Source organism: Myotis myotis, unplaced genomic scaffold (assembly GCF_014108235.1).
Source record: "Myotis myotis isolate mMyoMyo1 unplaced genomic scaffold, mMyoMyo1.p scaffold_m19_p_1, whole genome shotgun sequence".
NCBI classification, from domain to species: Eukaryota; Metazoa; Chordata; class Mammalia; order Chiroptera; family Vespertilionidae; genus Myotis; species Myotis myotis.
The window spans coordinates 158,471,361-158,493,113 of NW_023416313.1; the positions used below are offsets into that span (position 1 = coordinate 158,471,361).

Sequence of the window (21,753 nt, forward strand, 5' to 3'; positions counted from 1 at the left end):
ATCAGCTGCCTCCTGCACGCCCCCTACTGGGGATTGAGCCCATAATCTGAGTATGTGCCCTAACTGGAATCGAACTGGCAGTCTTTGTGTGCACAGGACAATGCCCAACCAACTGAGCACATCTTATTCTTCTTAACCATTCTTCTTCATTAGCAATGTCTCATTCAGCCAAGCCCTAGAGTGCAAATGACTTCCTTGTTCTAGCCAGAAGATTTTCGACATCTGTGACGTACAGGTGCACATTTAATTGCAGAGCCAAGTTTTATCTGCTTTAAGAGAATCCTTCCTGAGAGGTTTTCCTCTGGCCTAGTCTTTGTGCAGGTCTTTTCACTCAGTGCTTTCTGGTTAGCCCTGCCTCTGCTCTCAGTCCAAGCCAGACCTACGTTCTCTGTTGCTCTATTAAGTGAGAAATAAGGTCTCTTAAGTTTGGGTTTTTCTAGATACTCCTCTAGTCTCCCTTTCCAGCAAGTTGATCTGGACTGGGTTTCTTCTCTAACAATCTGTCTTATTTCTCACCTTATTTCTTCTTCCCAGCCATTCATTTTAATTCATTTCATTCAACCCCTACATTTCATTTCTTTTCTTTTACCCTTAACATTTCTTCTTCTATTTCCATCTATCCCAACTGCCATCTGTCTGACCTAATCCATGTTGTTATTTCCTGTCACTAATGGAATACCTATTACAAAGTAAAGTAGCTGCACTTATCTTTATTTTTTAAAATATATTTTTATTGATTTCAGAGAGGAAGGGAGAGGGAGAGAGAGAGAGAAGCATCAATGAAGAGAGAGAATCATTGATCGGCTGCCTCCTGCACACCCCCTATTGGGGATCAAGCCCACAACCCAGGCATGTGCCCTGACCAGTAATTGAACTGTAATCTCCTGGTTCATAGGTTGATGCTCAACCACTAAGCCACACCAGCTGGGCAACTGCACTTATCTTTAAACAAGATAGCTCCTATGTGCCATAAAATAGAAGTAGACATGATATACATACAGTTGTGAAAATGGGCCAACTTTGATTCTTATGCTGTGTTCTCTCCTTAAAGTATATTTTACGTGGTCAAAAGATAAGAGCAAATTGAAGAATAATATGTGAGGATGATACCATTTTAAAAAATCAGTATCCACAAAACATAACTATATGTTTTGTTTGGATGGTTGTCAAAGACTTTTTTCATTATCAGTAATGTTTTCATAGTATCTGCAAGGAGAAGGTATTCATGTTTTGCTGACAGAATTAAAAATTAATCCTAAATTAGGGAGAAATATAGTATCTTATCCAAATGCTTTTATTACCATCTTTTTTTCCCCCTTTCAATGTATTAAATTAAGAGTGCTTTACTTTTTAGTGTTGTGATATAAAAAATAAAATATTACCATTTATGATAGTTGCTGTCACCACAGGGATTGGGCCTAAACTGGCAGTTGGACATCCCCCTAGGGGTCCCAGATTGGAGAGGATGTAGGCTGGGCTGAGGGACACCCCCTTCCCAGTGCACGAATTTTGTGCACCAGGCCTCTAGTACTGTAATAAATGTTATGTGAATGTGGTCTCTCTCAAAAATATCTTATTGTACTGTATGTACTTCTTGTGATGATGTGAGATGATACAATGCTTACATGAAGAGATGGAGTGAGGTGGATAATATAGGCATCGTGACATAGCATTAGAATACTCTTGTGCTTGGGGGCTATTATAAAGTAAAGTAAGTGTTACTTGAACATAAGCACAGTCAATCTGATAACCAAGATAAATACTAAGTGACAACAGGCAGATAATGTATATGCTGGCTGAAGGGATGATCCACAGAGAGGAACAGTGAAAGATTTCATCATGCTGCTCAGAATGGTATGCAATTTAAAATTGAAGAATTGTTCATTTCTGGAGTTTTCCATTTAATATTTTTCAGACCACAGTTAACTGTAGGTAACTGAAACCATGGCTAAGGGAGGACTACTGTACACTTTTTAAAAATTAAATTATTGGGGTGACATTGGTCAACATGAACATGTAGATTTCAGGTGTGGGTTTCTATGTTACAAGATTGCACCGTGTGCCCACCACCCAAAGTCAGATCTTCTCCTGTCACCTTGTGTTAGGACCCCCTTCCCCTCCACTCCCTTCCCTCTGGCAACCACCACATGCTGTTTGTGTTCATGAGTTTCAGTTTTATATCCCACATATGAATGAAATCATATGGTTCTTAGCCTTTTCTGACTGACTTATTTCACTTAGCATCATGTTCTCAAGGCCCATCCATGTTGTTGCAAATGGTGCTATTCCCTCCTTTCTCGGGGCTGAGTAGTATTCCATTGTGTCTGTGTACCACATCCTCTTTATCCAGTCCTCTACCGCAGGACACTTTGGTTGTTTCCATGTCTTGTGCACCATGAATAATGCCGCAGTGAACATAAGGGTGCATATATCTTTGTGAATACATGATTTCCAGGTTTTCAGGTATATACCCAGGAGTGGGACTGCTGGGTTGTATGGTAGCTCTATTCTTAATTTTTTGAGGAATCACCAGACTGCTTTCCATAGTGGTTCTACCAGTCTACATTCCTATCAGCAGTGAATGAGAGTTCCTTTTTTCCCACAACCTCTCCAATACTTATTATTGCTTATCTTGTTGATAATGGCCATCTCATTGTAGTTTTGATTTGCATTTCCCTAATTTCCAGTGAGGTTGAACATCTTTTCATATATCTATTGGCTGTTCCTGTGTCTTCTTGGGAGAGGTGTATTTTCAGGTCCTCTGCCCACCTTTTGATTGGATTGTTTGTTTGTTTGTTGTTGAGTTTTATGAGTTCTTTATATATTTTGGAAATTAAACCTTTGTCAGAGCTACTGTTTGCAAATATCATTTCCCATCTGGTTGGCTGTTGTATACTTTTTTTGATTCCCCGTTTGTACCCAGCCTGGCCCTTAGCATGTAAATCCTACAGGAATGTTTATTAATTTAAATTCCTCTGAGTTCATAAATAACATGAATTCGCTAATGTGTATCTTTAAAAGATAAACCCATAGATAAATGCCTTAGATTAACTAGTTTAGCATTTATTTTGTGTTGCTGAGATTCTTTCTCCCCTCCCACTGAGATGTGTTTGCCTGGATGACAAGGAAAGATGGAGTCCTCAGCAGCTGTTGAAACATAGCTTTATAAATCCTCAGCCAAAAAAGTCTTTACTGGAACAAAGTCCTGAAGGTGAGTCCTTTACCATTCTTTTTTTATACCCTGCTTGATATAAATTACTTTGAAAGTATATATAAACCTAAAACTGGAAGGGACTACTACATGGATGATTTGTTTTATCTGTTTTATGCTGAGCTATATACATAAATCCATTCATTTAATGTGTCCTGTGTGCCTGGAACTGTTTTTGCCATCCTGGCTTTTCCAGTCTCTACTGATGCAATGACCATTGGTGTAGCCTCTTTCAGTGTTTGTTATCTCTTCTTGTCATGTCGCCCTTATTACCATGTAACTGGATTTCCCTGCTGCTACTTAAGTAGTATATTAAGGGATCTCAGTAGAGATTGGGATGGATTAGGAGACCTGGGTTTGGGTTCTGGCTCTGTCGTCTAGTCATTTCTTTACTCTCTAAGTTACCTACACCTGTAAACTTGGCCTAATTATATATTTCTACCTACTTTAAAGAGGACAAGATGAGGAAAGTATTAAACAGTCTTCCAAGTAAGAGGTACTTTTTCAAACTACTGGTTGGGGCCCCTTCTGCCAACGCTTGAATCGTTGTTGTATATTGCGCTCTTCCTGTATTTCTCATGCCTCATTTGCCTCTTGCCTTTTGTTTTATCTCAGATTTTGGAAGACAAGATTACATTGAGACTGTTATTCCTAGCAACCAGCTACCTGGTGCTGCATTCTTCAGTGAGACACAGAGGCAGTTTTCCCGCTATTTCAATGAGTTTGAAGAATTACAGCTTCTCGGCAAAGGAGCTTTTGGAGCTGTCATCAAGGTGTGATACAGGGTGGTCCCAGTCCCTTTTAGAGCTCCTGCTCTGTTCCATTTCTGCACTTATAGACTTGACTTCTATTCTGAGAGCGAAGAGGGAGGTGAATTCTACCATTTGAAACTATGATTATCTTCACCTTCATGGAGTTAAAGGCTTTATTTAAAGTTACACTGGACACATTAAGAACACATCATTCTTCTTCCCTGGGTTGATGCAATGTTATTAATGTGAAAACCACATGATTGTAACTGCCCAAGTGGAGTCAAGACCTTTACGTGAAGAACATTATTGTGTGCTTTGGTTTAGAAAGAAAATTATTCTCTTTTTCTCCCACTTGCTTTCAGGGTTGCTGTAGATAAAAGGGCTGCGAGGTTAGAACTAAGATGGAATTCCAACTGGGAAATGGCCCCAGATGGTCTTGATGGCTTTTATTTTCCAGCTCTTACTGAGATGGAAAATTAGTGATACGTTATTAAGGTATGCTATAGTTAGGTCTTCCCTTCTTTGGTCCAGTCTATGTGGGTGACTTTTATTATTATCTGTCCATTGGGAGAGATTTCAGCTGTTTTTATGTAATGTAAGTATTTTTTTTTTTAATTTAGGAGACCCAGATTAATATAGTATTATTAAATCCATATAAGATATATATCATCTTACACATAGAAAGTAGGGCAAATGTCTATTTAGGATTCTGCACTGTTATTAGGAAACATTACTAGTATTACGGTGGAAGGCCTTTTACACCAAAAAAAAAAAAAAAATAGTAATTGAATTTGTTTTTTGTGGTTATCAGGGACAGAAAGACCATCTTAAGCCAATTTTCCAAAAGGATGTTATAGTATGGGAAATTTTCAACTTTCTTCTTGAAATTAGAGACATTACATTTAGGTGATTAAATAGATATACTGCGGACAGATATGCTGACAAGGTCATCATACTTAGCTTTAAGAAGAGTGAATGATTAAAGTATATATTATCCCTCTAGCACAAGCTGTAGTTTTTGAAGAAGTCCTTTAACTTCTTTATATTTTAGATTTTTGAATGCTAAACATCAGCCCAGCCATAGTGGCTTAGTGGTTGAGCATCGACCTATGAACCAGGAGGTCATGGTTTGATTCCTGGTCAGGGCACATGCCTGGGTTGTGGGCTTGATCCCCAGTGTGGGGTGTGCAGGAGGCAACCATTCAATGATATTCTCTCTCTCTCTCTCTCTCTTCCTCTCTGAAATCAATAAAATATATTTAAAAAAACAAACATTCCTAATGGGCTTGGCTTGGTGGATAATGTTGAGCCACAGACTGAAGGGTCTCAGGTCAATTCTGGTCAAAGGCATGTACCTTGGTTGCGGGCTCCATCCCTAGTAGGGGGAATGCAGGAGGCAGCTGATTGATGTTTCTCTCTCATCAATGTTTCTAACTCTTTATCCCTCTCCCTGCCTCTCTGTAAAAATCAATAAAAATATTTTTAAAAAAAACAACCAACAAAAATACAAAACTTCATCCTATATAATAAAAGGCTAATATGCAAATCATCCAGTGGAATGACCAGTTGCTATGACATGCACTGACCACCAAGGGGCAGATGCTCAATGCAGGAGCTGCCCCCTGGTGGTCAGTGCACTCCCACAGGGGGAGCACCACTCAGCCAGAAGCAGGGCTCACAGCTGGTGAGTGCAACGGTGGTGGCGGGAGCCTCTCCCACTTCTGTGGCAATGCTAAGGATGTCCCACCGCTTAAGCCGTCAGTCAAACATCTCCTGAGGGCTTCCGGACTGAGAGAAGGTGCAGGCCTGGCTGAGCCTCCCCGCCCGCCCCCCCGCCAAGTGCACAAATTTCGTGCATCAGGCCTCTAGTTTCTTTATTAGTACTTAAAAATTATTAGTAAGCTTATATAACTAAAACATCATAGTAATTTAAACACCTAAGTTTTTCCTGTGGTTTCTCCCTATGAGAACCGAATAGCCCTTACACCCCCCTCTGTCTCCTGGTTAGGGCAGGGCAGTCTGCTCAGTGGTCTGGCATTTCATTGGCAGTTGGGCCCATTACTGTTCATGTACCTTTCCATTGAATAAGTGAATTCCTAGGAGTTTCCAGTATAGCAAGCACCACACCCCAGTGACTCACAATATATATGATATGTACTGAGATAGGAGGTTGAAAGACAATGATAAGACTTCCCACTGTCCTCAGACCCATATCTGTTTTACTTGAAAGCATCTGTTTACACACACACACACAGGATAATCTGAAACCTATGAACCAAACACGAGAATGATGTGCTGTGTTGTGGTTTTGTTTTTGTTTTTTTTGTAATCAACTGGTTTCTCCCTCAGCATAAGGATACCTGGAGACTTGGCTTTGAAACTTTTACTTATATTTTGTTGTGTTGCTAATGATATTGTTCTAGTTTCAGTACCTACCAGTGGTAAATCTGCAGTCTTCCTAACAAAATCAATGGGCATTACTTGTGTTAATACCAACTGCTGATACCTACTGAGCAGCTTTCTCTGTGCAGCCTTGATACAGGTGCTTTATCCACCTCATTTCATTTAACCTTTTTTTTTTTTTTTCAATCATCACCCAAGGATATGTTTCCATTGATTTTAGAGAGAGAAGAAGGGAGAGAAAGAAAGAGAAAAACATCAATGTGAGAGAGAAGTGTCAATAAGGTGCCTCCTGAATGCTCCCTGACTGGGGATTGAATCAGAAACCTAGATATGTGCCCTGACCAGGAATTGAACCTGCAATCTTTTGGTGTATGGGACAGTGCTCTAACTGATTAAGCCACCTGGCCAGGGCTCATTTAATCTTTCCTTCCTTCCTTCCTTCCTTCCTTCCTTCCCTCCTTCCTTCCTTCCTTCCTTCCCTCCCTCCCTCCCTCCCTCCCTCCCTCCCTCCCTCCCTCCCTTCCTTCCTTCCTTCCTTCCTTCCTTCCTTCCTTTAATTGATTTCTTAGAAAGAGAGGAAGGGAGAGGGATAAAGAGATTGAAACATCGATGAGAGAGGAACATCATCAATTGGCTGCCTCCCGCACACCCCCTACTGGAGATGGGCCTGTGCCCTGACTGGGAGTGGAACCCGTGACCTCTTAGTTGCTAGGTGGACGCTCAACTGCTGAGCCACACAGGCCTGGCTCATTTAATCTTTATAGTCACCCTTTCAGGTAAAGAAAGTGATATAGATGCCATTTTATAGATGAGAAAATTAAGTCTCAAGGAAATTAATTATTCTAAATTCACACAGCTTTATAAGTTGAGAATTAGAATTTTCATTTAGGTCTGTTGAAATTTTTGGAGTTTAGTTTGTGTTTAGTGACTTTAAGAGTAAAAAAAAAAATCAGAGAAACTAAAGTCATCTTCTGAAGCCTAACATTGACTTTGGAAAATAATTATTTTCAAAACACGGTTAAGAAAGCAACAAGGTTCTACTTAGAAATTTAGATAGCAGATATGCTATTAGAAAAGTTATCTATACAGTTAATGGTTAAAATGGACATTGTTTTCCCCAAGGGCTCTTAGCAATTTAAATACATCTGGTTTAGGGTGAGATGTTTTCTAAGTCTTGGGCTGTCAAGACTTTTTCCAGCTTCAGAGTCCCAGACTGTAGCTGTTTGTTTTCGCTCAGAACTCCAGGTTCTCCTTGGGAGGGCTTGGGTGACTACACATGCCAGTCTGCTTACGGTTCTGAGCGACTGATGGTCCCTGGTCCCCTTCGGTCCCCGCTGCAGGTGCAGAACAAGCTGGACGGCTGCTGCTACGCGGTGAAGCGCATCCCCATCAACCCGGCCAGCAGGCACTTCCGCAGGATCAAGGGCGAGGTGACGCTGCTGTCGCGCCTGCACCATGAGAACATCGTGCGCTACTACAACGCCTGGATCGAGAAGCACGAGCGGCTGGTGGGCCCGGGCACTTCGCCCGAGGACACAGACCCCGAGGCCCGGGACGGCCGAGCCCTGTCCCGGCCAGGGCTGGGCGGCAGTGGCTTGGACGGCCCGGACAGTGTGGAGGCGGCCGCGCCGCCGCCCATCCTCACCAGCGCGGTGGAGTGGAGCACTTCGGCGGAGCGCTCAGCCGCAGGCCAGGGCTCCAGCAGCGACGAGGACGACGAGGACGAGCATGACGGTGTCTTCTCACAGTCCTTCTTGTAAGAGCGCCCAGTGCTGGCGGAGCACTGCCAGGGACCGGGCTGCCCGGGGCACATCCAGTTTTATACCCACAAGCCCATCGCAGGGAGGGGGGATTCCATTAGAAATCCAGCCCAGTTTACCATGCTAACAAAACAAAACAAAATATGAAACCCGCTTTTACAGAGTAACCAAATGCAATCCAAAGGGCCCCTCCGCCCCCCATTATCTTCAAAAGATCTCCAAAACCCAAGCTTGGGAGAAAGGAAAAATAGAAGTTTCTTCCAATACCTCATCTTAATATATTTAATACACTTCTTTAAAAGGTCATTCTTTTAAATAAGGGCTTCCAACCCTGTGGAAATTGAAGAAATAATTTGGAGTCTTGATACAATGCCAACCGCGGCTCCAGAAAAGGTCACCAAACCAATAATTAAGATCCTAAACTCTACTTATCTCGGAAGCCAGTCATTTAATTTCATGACTTTACTTCATTGTGTCAAGTTGGATACAGTTTATCATAACTCTTAGCTATTAAATTTCTTTCAGGAAAATTACTCCGGCCAATTTTTATTTAAATTGAGTTCTGTGTTTCTTCATATATTAGGGGAGTACAAATCAGCATGCTATTGTGGACAGATTTATGCCTACAGGGTCATGGTATGGTATCTCTAGCTGCTGTGCTTGCTAATCATTAAGTTTTGATTTTCAAAATTATAATAGGGATTTTGGTTTCTTTAGTAGTTTTCTATTTTTCTTTTTAAGACCTGCTTCAGATTCTGAAAGTGATATCATCTTTGACAATGAAGATGAGAACAGTAAAAGCCAGAATCAGGTAGATGTATAAATAGAAATTATACCATTTTATTCATCATGGGGTGAGTATGTAAGAAAACTAATGTTTAATGTTACAAATCTCAGGTGAAATAACCTTAATCTGATACGCAAATATAGAAACCTTCAAGTTAAAGTACTATTTAAAATATATGCTACTCACATGTTTATTTATAGGACTTAATTTATCCACCTAATAAAACATGCCTGCTTTTAGAAAAGAGAAGTAAATTGATACCCTGTATTTTTCAAAAATAAAACCTTTTCCTTGAGGATTTTTGGGAAACTTTATATAATTGGGGATGAGGATTGAATGTAAATTAATTGAATAACTAAACAGCCTAATTGTGGAGTTAAAGTAGGTCTCTTTCCCACATCAATTAATCTTAATTCTTTATTTTCATTATCCATCCCCTAGAACAGTGTTTTAACACTGAGCCATAACCTGTAGCAGGTTATGAAATCAGTTTCAAGAATCACAACCAGATTTATTTTATTCTTAATGCTCTAGAGAGGAGTATAGAATACCAAAATGTGTCATAATAAGCTAAAACTCTGTGGAATTTGTCTCTCATGAGTATGTGCACTTGGTGTGATATAAAATATATTTCTTTCTTTATAGGGATCATGGTCATAAAAATTTGAGAAACACTATGCTAGGCCTTAAACCCCACTCAATTATGTTTTTTTCCTCTGCCCAGGCCAGCAAAGCCCCTTGATGCTGGTACATGGAGTCCAGGATGAAGCTTTTTAACTACTAGGGCCATCAGGTGTTGATATAGAGAAGCGTTCTGCACCTGGGGGTTCAATACAATGATTTTATTACCAGAAATGAAAATATTATCATTAGTAATTATAAGAGGCATCTATAGTAGGTAAAGCAAAATCTACATATAAATTCTGTTAGATAAGCAGGTAAATTGATTTGAAGGAGGTTTAAATGCATTAACCAGTATTTTTTATAAGTACTTTCCTTTCTATTAAAATCACCCTTAAAATCATCCTCTTGATTTAAATTTATGAATTGTAAATTAATCAGAAATAATAGTATAAATACTCTAAACTGCTAAAGCAAACATTCTTTGGTTTTAGCATTAGTTAATGCATTTAATTATCATGATGTCACCAGATTTACACACCTGGCTTTGCTCCGTTAAGGGCACTATCCCACAGGCATTCTAATTAATGGGGAGAAGCCTCCAGGAGATTAACAATCTTCTATAGATAATCCCTGGAGTATATAAATGATTCAAGAGGAGGATGTGATTGTTTCCAGATCAGAATTATTTTTTCTTTGATAAAGGAAAAATGTTGAAAAGTGCTTCCACAAAGAAGGTGTAAGTCAGAAATTGTCAAGGCCTCAGTCCTAAATGGCAGATTTTTTTTTTTTTAAATTAACTGAGGCCATTTTGAACTGGCATATCCTATCTAATAATAGACAAACATGGTAATTAACCATACCTCCACTCCGCTTCCCATTGGCTAATCAGCAGGATATGCAAATTAACTGCCAACAAAGATGGCGGCCAGCAGCCACGCAGCTGAAGCGAACATGAGGCTTGCTTGCTCCAGTGATGGAGGAAGCCAAGGTTCCCCTCCTGCCGCAGCCCAGCTCTAAGCTCCGGATGTAACAATGTTGCAATTATAGAAGTTAAACAAACCCCAGATACCTGCTTTCAGCGGCAGTGGGCTCAGAGCTTAGAGCACCAGTGATGGCAACAGAGTTTCAATTATAGAAGCTAAACAAACCCAGCTACCTGCTTTTAGCCAGCCGTGGCCTCAGAGCTAGAGCCGAACCTCAGAGCTGGAGCTGGCTCTCAGCTCCAGTGACAGCTATAGAAGATAGATAAATCCCAGAATAAAAAAAAAAAAGAGGCTGGGAGCTTCAGTCGCCTGCCAGCCTGAAAATGGCCCTCAGCCCCTCACCCAGACTGGCCAGGCACCCCAGTGGGTACCCCCACCCTGAAGGGGGTGTGACCAGCTGCAAACAGCCATCAGCCCCTCATCCAGGCTGGCCAGGCACCCCAGTGGGGACCCCCACCCTGAAGGGGGTGTGACCAGCTGCAAACAGCCATCAGCCCCTCACCCAGGCTGGCCAGGCACCCAAGCGGGACCCCCACCCTGATCCGGGACACCCTTCAGAGCAAACCAGCTGGCCCCCTCCCGTGCACCAGGCCTCTATCCTATATAGTAAAAGAGTAATATGCAAACTGACCCTAACAGCAGAAAGACTGGGAATGACTGGTCATTATGACACACACTGACCACCAGGGGGCAGATGCTCAATGCAGGAGCTGCCCTCTGGTGGTCAGTGCGCTCTCACAGGGGGGAGCTCTGCTCAGCCACAAGCCAGGCTGATGGCTGCCAGTACAGCAGTGGTGGTGGGAGCCTCTCCTGCCTCCTCAGCAGCGCTAAGGATGTCTGACTGCAGCTTAGGTCTGCTCCCCGCTGGCAAGTGGACATCCCCCGAGGGCTGCCGGGCTGCCAGAGGGATGTCTGATTGCCATCTTAGGCCCAATCCCCCGGGGAGCAGGCCTAAGCCAGCAAGTGGTCACCCCCGAGGGGTCCCAGACTACGAAAGGGCACAGGCCGGGCTGAGGGACCCCCTGCCCCCAAGTGCACAAATTTTTGTGCACCAGGCCTCTAGTCCTATATAATAAAAGGCTAATATGCAAATTGTCCCCTTGACCCAGGAGTTCGACCAGGGGGTAGGTCACCCCACCCCAATCAGGGGTGGTGCTGTCCAGCCAACCACCCTGTGGCCCCACCCCCCCAGCTGGTTCCACCCCCAGTCGGCCCTCCCACCCCAATCTGGGGCAGGGCCAGCTGGCCAACCTCCCACATCCACTCCCCACCAGCTGTCCTGGCCCAATTGGCCCCGATCAGGGCAGGCTGGCCGGACTCCACCCATGCATGCATTTGTGCACCGGGCCTCTAGTTTGGTTAATAAATGCAAGCAATTTGGAGCAGAGTAAAGACACCCATGACAAAAGAAAAAGGTCAAATGCTGCCAAATGCTTTTTTCTATACCTGGTGGGGGAGTATTTAATTACATCTATTAGAAGAGAAAATAATTTTTTAAAAACAGGGACATGTGTTAGAAAGTTAGCTGAAGGAGACAAACAGACTAGCCATGTGGAATGTAGTAGAGAGGATCAGTGGCTGTAAGTGGTACTGGAGGACCTGCTCTGCAGCAGGGTAGCCCAAAGGACAGTGTGTTTTGGGTCATATGATCCATTTAATTTGTTTTAGCTAAAGACAAATTTCTAATCTTCTGTTTCCAAAGGAAGGCATTCAGTCAAACAGAAGCCTTAAAATATTAGTCTGTACACATTCTGCTTTCCTTATCCAGAGAAAGATATAATGGTAAGAAAGAACTGACTTGACATGGAGTCTTTCTGTAGATTGCACACCTTTAATACCTACCTGTTTTTTTATTTTCCCTATCAATTATTCTGTACAGTGACAGACCTGGAAACTATACAGCGGATTCAGATAATAGCAAAATTGTCTTTAGAATTCTGTAAGCAGCTAAAGGACAGTGATTGTGCTCTGCCCGATGACCTTCCCTCTAAGTAAGGCAACGGGATGGCCAAGTATTTGGTGTGGGCAGGCACAAATGAGTTGATGATGATGATGACCTTGTTTAATTTTAGCCCCACTTTGAGCTCTCCTGTGCCCCTCTGGGTTTAGGATGAAGACTGCAATGGGAAGAACAGTTGCCATGAGAGTGAGTTATCAGTGACCACAGAAGCTGTGCACTACCTCTATATCCAGGTGAGGCTCTGGTGTGCAGTGTGGTGACCAGGAATTGCTGGTGGGTATGTTTCAGGAGACTAGAGCAAGACAGTGGGCAGAGCAGGACCCACTGGCACTACCAGAGGTTAATTGGCCAGCGAGGACTGCAGCATGGAGGCCCTTTCCCTCAGCCTCGCACTCATGCTCTCCTGTACCATAGCAGGAGGCGGCATAGGGTGCTGCTTGTGGGCTCCGGACTCAGGCTGTGTAAGTTCACAACTTGGATCTACCAGCCACAGCTGTGTGAGCTCAGGCACGGTTCTTCAGCAGTCTGTGCCTCAGGTTCCTTATCTGTGAATTAAATAACAGCAATCTCCATGACTCGTGAAACATAAATGAAATAATGTATGTGAAGTAATTAGAACCATATCTGAGTTTCATAAATGCTAGACTGCATGTAAGAAACTCTGCTTTTTCTAACAAATTGAATCTGGCCAGTTAAGGTCTGGTGCACAAACATCCTTGCGTGTGCAGAAGAAACGCCAGCTTGACTTTAGGCAAACTGGCTTGTCCTGGAACCTCTGGGGGACAAGAGCCACAGGCTAATCCGTTGCAATGAGGCGTGACTAAAGGGAAGCCTGTGGCTTTGGCCTGCCCCCATGCCTGAGGGGTGGTGTTCTGGACGGCGGTGAGTTCTGCCAGCAGAGACAGCCACTAACCGAAAAGGAAAACTTGCCTCTACCCCAAGTGAACAGGACCATGGGCCATTATTAGTATATTCAGTCATATTTGCAAGTAGGCAGGTCTCCAAACATGAAGATAAGTTTGACAGTTTTCAGACAAGTGTAGTGTTTCAAAAGAGGCTAATTAGGTACTTGCTTCCCTGTCATTGTAACTAGTTTTTGGTATTCCCTGACTGAAACATCTTTTTATCTTATTTATTTAGTTTTAAAGTTTTATTTATTGATTTGGGAGAGAGAAAGAAGGGGGAGAGAGAGAAAAACATTGACTTGTTGTTCCACTTATTTATGCGTTCATTGGTTGCTTCTTTTATGTACCCTGACCAGGAATCGAACCTGAAACCTTGGTGTATCAGGACGATGCTCTAACCAACTGAGCTACCCAGCCAGTAACATCTTTGAGATACTGCTCACACACACTATAGAGCATTTGTCTCCCAAACAGCTACCTATTGAGTATCTACTACATGCCGTTACTCTCTGACAGAAGTATGTAGAAGAGATGCATCTGAGGTGTGGTAGGATTGTGGGTGGGAATCAGAGGCCTGGAGAGTGAGTCAGAATTTGTAGATGGTTATTTGGATCATGAGAGGATATTCCTCTCTTTTAAAAGGAGACGTTCCTTTCTTTAAAAACAGTAAAATCCTCCTTTATGAGAAATCTCACCTCTGGCACTGGTTTGAAACATATAGTCTAGAAGATTCATAAATCAAATGCTACATGTTGATATATCATTGTTTTCTGATACTTCAATACATTTAAGGAGTGAAATAGAGCCCTTTCTGGATTGTTTTTATATTTATAATGTTTTATTTTAGATTTGAAGGTCACTGTCATTAATGTAATGTACAAATGAGAAAGGCTAATGACATCATTAGGTTAATTAGCCCTTCTTGAAAATTTGGGTTTAGAAATAACCTTGTAAAACAATAAATAAAAGTATACTTCTCAGATTTTTATATTATTTTTGACAGGGATTTTAAACAAGTAAGATAATTTTTAAATGAACAGTAATATGAAAAATTGGTTCTGTTAGGATGCTAAGATTATGCATATTTTATCCCCAATTTTTTAATACTCTTGTTTTTTTTTTCAATTAAAAAAAAAAATCAGTGCCCTAACCGGTTTGGCTCAGTGAATAGAGCGTCAGTCTGCGGACTGAAAGGTCCCGGGTTCGATTCCAGTCAAGGGCATGTACCCTGGTTGCGGGCACATCCCCAGTGGGGGGCGTGCAGGAGGCAGCTGATCGATGTTTCTCTCTCATGGATGTTTCTAACTCTCTATCCCTCTCCCTTCCTCTCTGTAAAAAATCAATAAAATATATTTTTTTAAAAAATCAAGCCTTTTGAAAACTGTGGTACATCTACACAATGGAATACTATGCTGCTGTAAAAAAGAAGGAACTCCTACCATTTGCAACGGCATGGATGGAACTGGAGAGGATTATGCTAAGTGAAATAAGCCAGTCAATGAAGGAAAAATACCACATGATCTCACTCATTCATGGATAATAGAGACCATTATAAACTTTTGAACAGTAATAGATACAGAGGCAGAGCTGCCTCGAACAGATTGTCAAAATGCAGCGGGAAGGCCGGGGAAAGTTGGGGGGCAGGAGGGAGGGGTATAAGAGATCAACCGAAGGACTTGTATGCATGCATATATGCATAACCAATGGGCATGGGATGCTGGGGGGTGGGGGAGGCCAGGGGATAGTCAAGGGCAGGGAAAAAAACACAAAAAACAAAAGAAGACACATATGTTAATACCCTTTGTAATACTTTAAGCAATAAAAAAAAAAAAAAAATCAAGCCTTTTGAAACCTGTGGTACATGTTTTAAAATGAAGGATTACATTTATTGCAATTGTCCTCAACTGAAACTCTGTACAGTCAAATCCCTCCTGGTTTGTTCTTGTCCATAGATGGAGTACTGTGAAAAGAGCACCTTACGTGACACCATCGACCAGGGACTGTATCAAGACACCAACAGACTCTGGAGGCTATTCCGAGAGATTCTGGATGGACTGGCTTATATCCATGAGAAAGTAAACTACAGCATTTCATATCTGAAAACTTATCTTTATATAAAATTTAAGATCGAATAAGAAAATCAAATAATGTAAGATTGGAGAAAAACAGAAATAGAGAGAAAATTATGGGTATATTGAAAATAATCTATTTTTATAGGTACTAGAACTATGTGTCAAAAGATAAGAAAATAGTACAAAGTATCAAACTTAAAAGAAAATATTGAAGGTTAGACCAAGGATTAGCAAACTGTGGCCCACTGGTCAAATCCAACCACATTATGTATGGCCTGGCCTGTAAGAATGGCTTTTACATTTTTAAGTGATTATTTAAAAACAATCAAAAGGCCCTAGCTGGTTTGGCTCACTGGATAGAGCGTCAGCCTGGGGACTGAAGGGTCCCAGGTTCGATTCCGGTCAAGGGCATGTACCTTGGTTGCAGGCACATCCCCAGTAGGGGGTGTGAAGGAGGCAGCTGATTGATGCTTCTCTCTCATCAATGTTTCTAACTCTCTATCCCTCTCCCTTCCTCTCTGTAAAAAGTCAATAAAATTATTAAAAAAAAACACAAAAGAATATTTCATGACACATGAAAATTCTATGAAATTCAAATTTCAATGTCCATAAAGTGTTATTGGAACAGGGCCATGCTCATTGCTTACATAATGCCTATGGCTGCTTTTATGCTACAACTGTAGAATTGAATAGTTATGACAGATTCTGTGGCCCATAAAGTCTAAAATACTTTCTGGCCCTTCACACAAAAGCTTTGCCAACCTCTGGGTTAGGAAATACATGAACATGCCTAGAATATGAGGATGACTCCTAGGGTGGTTTAGAATACAGTGAGAATGTGATTGATGCAGGCCAAGTTATCTGATTCTGACTTGGTGCCACCCTTCCTAGGAACATGGAGGAACCAGAAAGTCATCTAGCAAGGACAGAGATGGGACTTGTTGAGTAACATGGTTTGCCACATGTACAAAATCCTATATAATAAAACCCTAATATGCAAATCGACCGAACAGCAGAATGACTGGTTGCTATGATGCACACTAACCACCAGGGGGCAGGTGCTCAATGCATGAGCTGCTCCCTGGTGGTCATTGCATTCCCACAGGGGGAGTGCCACTCAGCCAGAAGCCCTGAGCTGGCGAGCGCAGCGGCGGTGGCGGCATGGCTAAGGACCTCTCGGGGGATGTCCACCTGCCGGCTTAGGCCCACTCCTTCAGAGGGCACAGGCCGGGCTGAGGCGACCCCCCCCCCAAGTGCACAAATGTTGTGCACTGGGCCTCTAGTGTCATTATAAAGCTAGAAATTGCCATTACAATGTAAATACTAATGGGGCTAGCTTCAAGATGAAGCACTCTTACTTTTTAAAAAATGGAATTGTCTAATGCATTAGCCAGTGTAAATATGTTTTCTCCTTTGCCTCAGTTTCTTTAACCTCGAAATATTTATACTGTACCATTTTTCTACTAAAAAGCCAGAACTGTAATTTACACATGTCTAGTTTATAAGTGATTTGGTGGAAACAGAATTTGCAAGGCTGGAAATAAAATGCGTTCTAGTGAGGTCACTAGAACTCTATTGCTGTGATATCATCCTGGCGTCCTACAACCGTGCCCCTGTGCTCTCTTCTCTCGATCTAATTTGCTCCGAATCTGCTCATCATTTGTTGGGTAGATAACATGGTGCCACACCTAGAAATACAGGCAGACAAACCCCATGCTTGAGAAGGACTTGTTTTTTTGAGGGAGCTAAAATGTACCTTCATGTAAGGTAAAAGGGATCACACAATGTGTTTTTATTACATTTAGTTATCTCCTATATTATAGTACCTGGAACAATACGCATTATGAGAATGCCGTTAGGAAGGGGAGAAAGCATAGTCATGTAACAAGTATTCATTGAGCACCTTCCGTGTGTGCTAGGGATTCAAAGTTGAAGTGTTAGAATTACCGTGGAAGACCTCATGAAAATGAGTTGGCGCTTGTAAATGTTGGTACAATTGAAATGAGTGGAGAAAAGCAAGAGTTTCCTAGGCAAGGGAATTCGGAAACAGGTTAAACTTGGTTTCTTTGCTCTCTTCCATTAGGGAATGATCCACCGGGATTTGAAGCCTGTCAACATTTTTTTGGACTCTGATGACCACGTTAAAATAGGTGATTTTGGTTTGGCAACAGACCATCTACCCTTTGCTGTGAGTATTTTTTAAATTAGACTGTGCCTGAAAAGGGCCCTGCATGCTTTGATAATAATGAAAGTGTCGGAAGACAGGATAGTAATGAGATCAGTGAACTCTGCTGTGTAAGCCCTAGGAAGCAATACGAGTCTGAAGGGGTGAGCTGCAAGTGACCTTTTATGCTTTGAAATAGTGAGTGCATTTTAGTGAGTGCATTCCACTTGAGGGACATAATTTAGGACATAAGTATGTCGATATTTAAGCATATAATACTTTATGAAGAGAAACTAAGATGGCGGCATAAGTAAACACCAGGAAATTGCCGCCTCACACAACAATTGAAAATTACCGCAAAGGACAGAGCAAACATCATCCAGAAAAACAGGAAGGCTGGCTGAGTGTAAATTCTACAACTAGAAGGAAAGAAAAGCACGCTGAGAGCCAGAGGAGCCGCAGAGGTGAAGTGCAGAGGTACAAGTGCAGAGGTATGGCCGGCTCGCGCGCGCATGCGCGCGCGCGCGAGTAAAGGGGGTGGCACCTGAGGACGCGGCTGTCTTTTTGAATCACAAGCTCCCGACTGCTCTGAACTCCGGTTCCGGGAAGTCTCTGGGGACCCAGGACTCATACGGGGAGAAGCTGGTCTGTCCGGCAGCGGGCGAACTTGAAGGCGGCTTTCCCTCAGAGGTGCTTGCAGCAATTAGCAGGTCACTGAGACCCGCGACTCCGGGCGGAGAATCAGCCATAGCTCCTTGATCCGCCCTTTGATTCCCTGAGACCCCGCCCCACCCAGGCTGCCGCAGAGGCTTTTGCATGTGAATGTACCTAACTGCAGCCCAGCCAGGCAGACCCGGAACTTCCAAGAGAAGGCCCAAGGCCCCGCAGCGGCTTGCATTGCTTCACAGCTGAGCCTCTTCGTGGCTCCTGCTGTGTGGCCTCAGGCAGAGGCTGAATTAGCACCTCCTTAGATCCAGGAGCCACTGTACCCAGTGGTCAGAGGGGGACCATCCAGATTGCAACTCCTCAGATCCATAAGGGACACACTCAGGGAGCAGACTCAGTGAGCACCAAAGCCCCACTGAAGCAAGTCTTGCCCCAGAAGGGTGTCTTCAGCACAGAAGTTCTCCCACTTTAGACACAGCTGATTCTCACAGCCAGTTGGCCTGGAGGTCAATTCCTCCCAGTGATCCTACAACAACCAAGGCACCAAGAGTGCACCAAGAGTGTCCACCCCAGGTAACTGGGGAGGCTGAGCTACTGGGCCCTACAGGACACCTGGCGCGCAGGGCCACTCTATCAACACAGGGAAGCTGCCAAAATGCGGAGACAAAGAAACAGGTCACAAATGGCAGAAATGGAGGAAAGCAAACGATTGGATATAGAGTTCAAGGCCACGTTTATAAGGTTTTTCAAGAATTTTATGGAAACCGCCGATAAATTTAATGAATCCCTCAATAAGTATAGGGAGACCATGGAGGACATGAAAAAGGACCAACTAGAAATTAAGCATACACTGACTGAAATAAAGAATAATTTACAGAGATCCAGCAGCAGACAAGAGGATCCCAAGAATCAAGTCAAAGATTTGAAATACAAAGAAACAAAAAATACCCAACCGAAAAAGAAAAAAGAAAAGAGATTCCAAAAATATGAAGATAGTGTAAGGAACCTCTGGGACAACTTCAAGCGTACCAACATCAGAATTATAGGGGTACCAGAAGGAGAGAGAGGGCAAGATATTGAAAACCTTTTTGAAGAAATAATGACAGAAAACTTCCCCTACCTGGTGAAAGAAATGGACTTACAAGTCCAGGAAGCGCAGAGAACCCCAAACAAAAGGAATCCAAAGAGGACCACACCAAGACACATCATAATTAAAATGCCAAGAGCAAAAGATAAAGAGAGAATCTTAAAAGCAGCAAGAGAAAGACAGTCAGTTACCTACAAGGGAGTACCCATACGACTGTCAGCTGATTGCTCAACAGAAACCATGCAGGCCAGAAGAGAGTGGCAAGAAATATTCAAAGTGATGAATAGCAAGAACCTGCAACCAAGATTACTTTATCCAGCAAAGCTATCATTCAGAATAGAAGGTCAGATAAAGAGCTTCACGGATAAGAAAAAGCTAAAGGAGTTCATCACCACCAAACCAGCATTATATGAAATGCTGAAAGGTATTCTTTAAGAAGAGGAAGAAGAAAAAGGAACTCTTACCATTTGCCACAGCATGGATGGAACTGGAGAGCGGATAAATACCACATGATCTCACTCATTTGTGGAATATAATGAACAACATAAACTGATGAACAAGGACTGATCCAGAGACGGAGAGGCATTGATTGGACTGTCGGGACTTGGAGGGAAGGTAGGGGAGGGTGGGGGTATGGGGGAAAGATCAACCAAAGGACTTATATGCAAGCATATAGGCCTAATCAATGGACATGGACAACGGGGGGGTGAGGGCATGAGCGGGGGGGGTGGGGGGGTAGAGGGTAACGTGGGGACAAGGACACATATGTAATATCTTAATCAATAAAAAATATATTAATAAAAAAAAAAGAAAAAAAATACTTTATGAAATAATTTGTATTTTGGTCTACCACACCAGGCACTGGGCTAGGTGCTTTTCACTTGAGGTGCTTTTAGTTATTTTAAGGAAATAAGGCTCAAAAAGCATAAAACATCACTCCTAGACAGTATAAAATCCACAGGTGTTTGTTCTTCACAGCATTATAGAGTAGTTTAATATACAAAGCTAAAATAATGTGAAGTGAGCGAAATCCTATATAATAAAAGGCTGGCAATCATAATGGCATAATGACCAGAACGATCGATTGACCAGTCGCTATGAGGTGCATTGACCACCTCTCGATCTCTTCCCCCAGCCCGCAGGCTCGTTTGCTGGATGGCAAATAGGGAACCATGGGGAACCAGGGTGGGTGTCGGCAGTGAGGTGGACTGGGGATTGGTGAGCGGGTGGAACGGCCAACCTCTTGGTCCCTCCCACTGGCCTGCAGGCTCTGATAGATTACCAGATGGCGAACTGGGAACCAGGGTGGGTGGCGGTGGTGGGGCAGGACTAGGAACTGGCAAGCGGACAGAAGGCAGACCTCTTGGTCCCTACCCCTAGCCGCAGGCTCCGATCGCTGGATGGTGAACAGGGAACTACGGGGAATTGGGGTGGGTGTCGGCAGTGGGGCGGGACTGGGGACTGGCAACTGGCAAGTGGGCAGAATAGCCGACCTCTTAATCTCTCCCCCTGGCCCACAGGCTCCAATAGATCTCTAGATGGCGAATGGGGAACCAGGGTGGGTGGCAGTGGTGGGGCAGGGCTGGGGACTGGTGAGTGGGCGGGAGATGGCCCTGATCACAGGCTAGGCCTAGGGACCCTACCTGTGCACGATGTCGTGCACAGGGCCTCTAGTAGAGATATAAAAGGAGAAAATGTACATATGGTTATGAGGATCAAGAAAAGCTACATAAAGAAAACAGCATTTCAGATGTGCCTTAAAGGATGGATGTGAGTCCAGCAGGCCAAGCTTGAGGGCAGGGTATAGTGGCACCAGGATGGGGATTCCAGCAAAAATAAGTATAAGCAAAGGCCCTGAGGTGAGTAGACATGATTGTTTGAAGGCCAGCAAGTTGTTGGGTGAGAGAAGATGCTGTAAGGTTGAAAGCCCTGTAGGTGGCAGACCTTGAGTGCCAGAAGAAGAGTTTACTTGACATTGGAAGCCCAAGTTATTAAGTTCCAAAAGAGTACGCCGTTAGTAAATGCCGTTAATTCTAAGGGCGGTCAGAGAAAACAAAATAGGATTTGGATTAATGGTAAATAATCCATTTGGATAAATGGTAAATAGAGGCTGAATTAAAAGGAGAGGTTAGAAGCAGCAGAGAAGGAGGAAATGGAAGGGGGTCAGTAAGAACGTGGTCCTGACCAGCACAGGGTATTTAGAGGAATGCTAAGACCAAGGAAGGGCTAAATGATGGGGATCTTGGTCCCCAAACTAAAGAATTTAACTTGCTTTCTGGAAAGCTGATACAGTGAGGTAGATAAGAGCACAGCTGGACCAGCATCCTATCTCTGCCAGTTCTTTGTGTTGTGACATTGGCAAGTTGGTTAACCTCTCAA

General features: G+C 43.1%; 1 protein-coding gene across 10 annotated transcripts in view; it reads left to right on the top strand.

The window, feature by feature from the left end:
- The window catches only part of EIF2AK4 (eukaryotic translation initiation factor 2 alpha kinase 4), a 100,885-nt gene that overhangs the window by 36,931 nt on the left and 42,201 nt on the right, over positions 1–21,753 (top strand). For 9 of the 10 annotated variants that reach the window (XR_004965712.1, XR_004965713.1, XM_036296970.1 and 6 more), the window contains 7 exons: positions 3,105–3,211; positions 3,827–3,984; positions 7,707–8,122; positions 8,868–8,937; positions 12,630–12,713; positions 15,338–15,460; positions 17,541–17,645. Coding sequence is in view for 8 of the 10 variants with exons in the window: in XM_036296970.1 (XP_036152863.1) it covers positions 3,105–3,211; positions 3,827–3,984; positions 7,707–8,122; positions 8,868–8,937; positions 12,630–12,713; positions 15,338–15,460; positions 17,541–17,645 (1,063 nt within the window). In the remaining 2 variants the exon portion in view is untranslated. The remainder of the gene's footprint in view (positions 1–3,104; positions 3,212–3,826; positions 3,985–7,706; positions 8,123–8,867; positions 8,938–12,629; positions 12,714–15,337; positions 15,461–17,540; positions 17,646–21,753) is intronic. The other variant, XM_036296968.1, reaches the window with a different exon arrangement.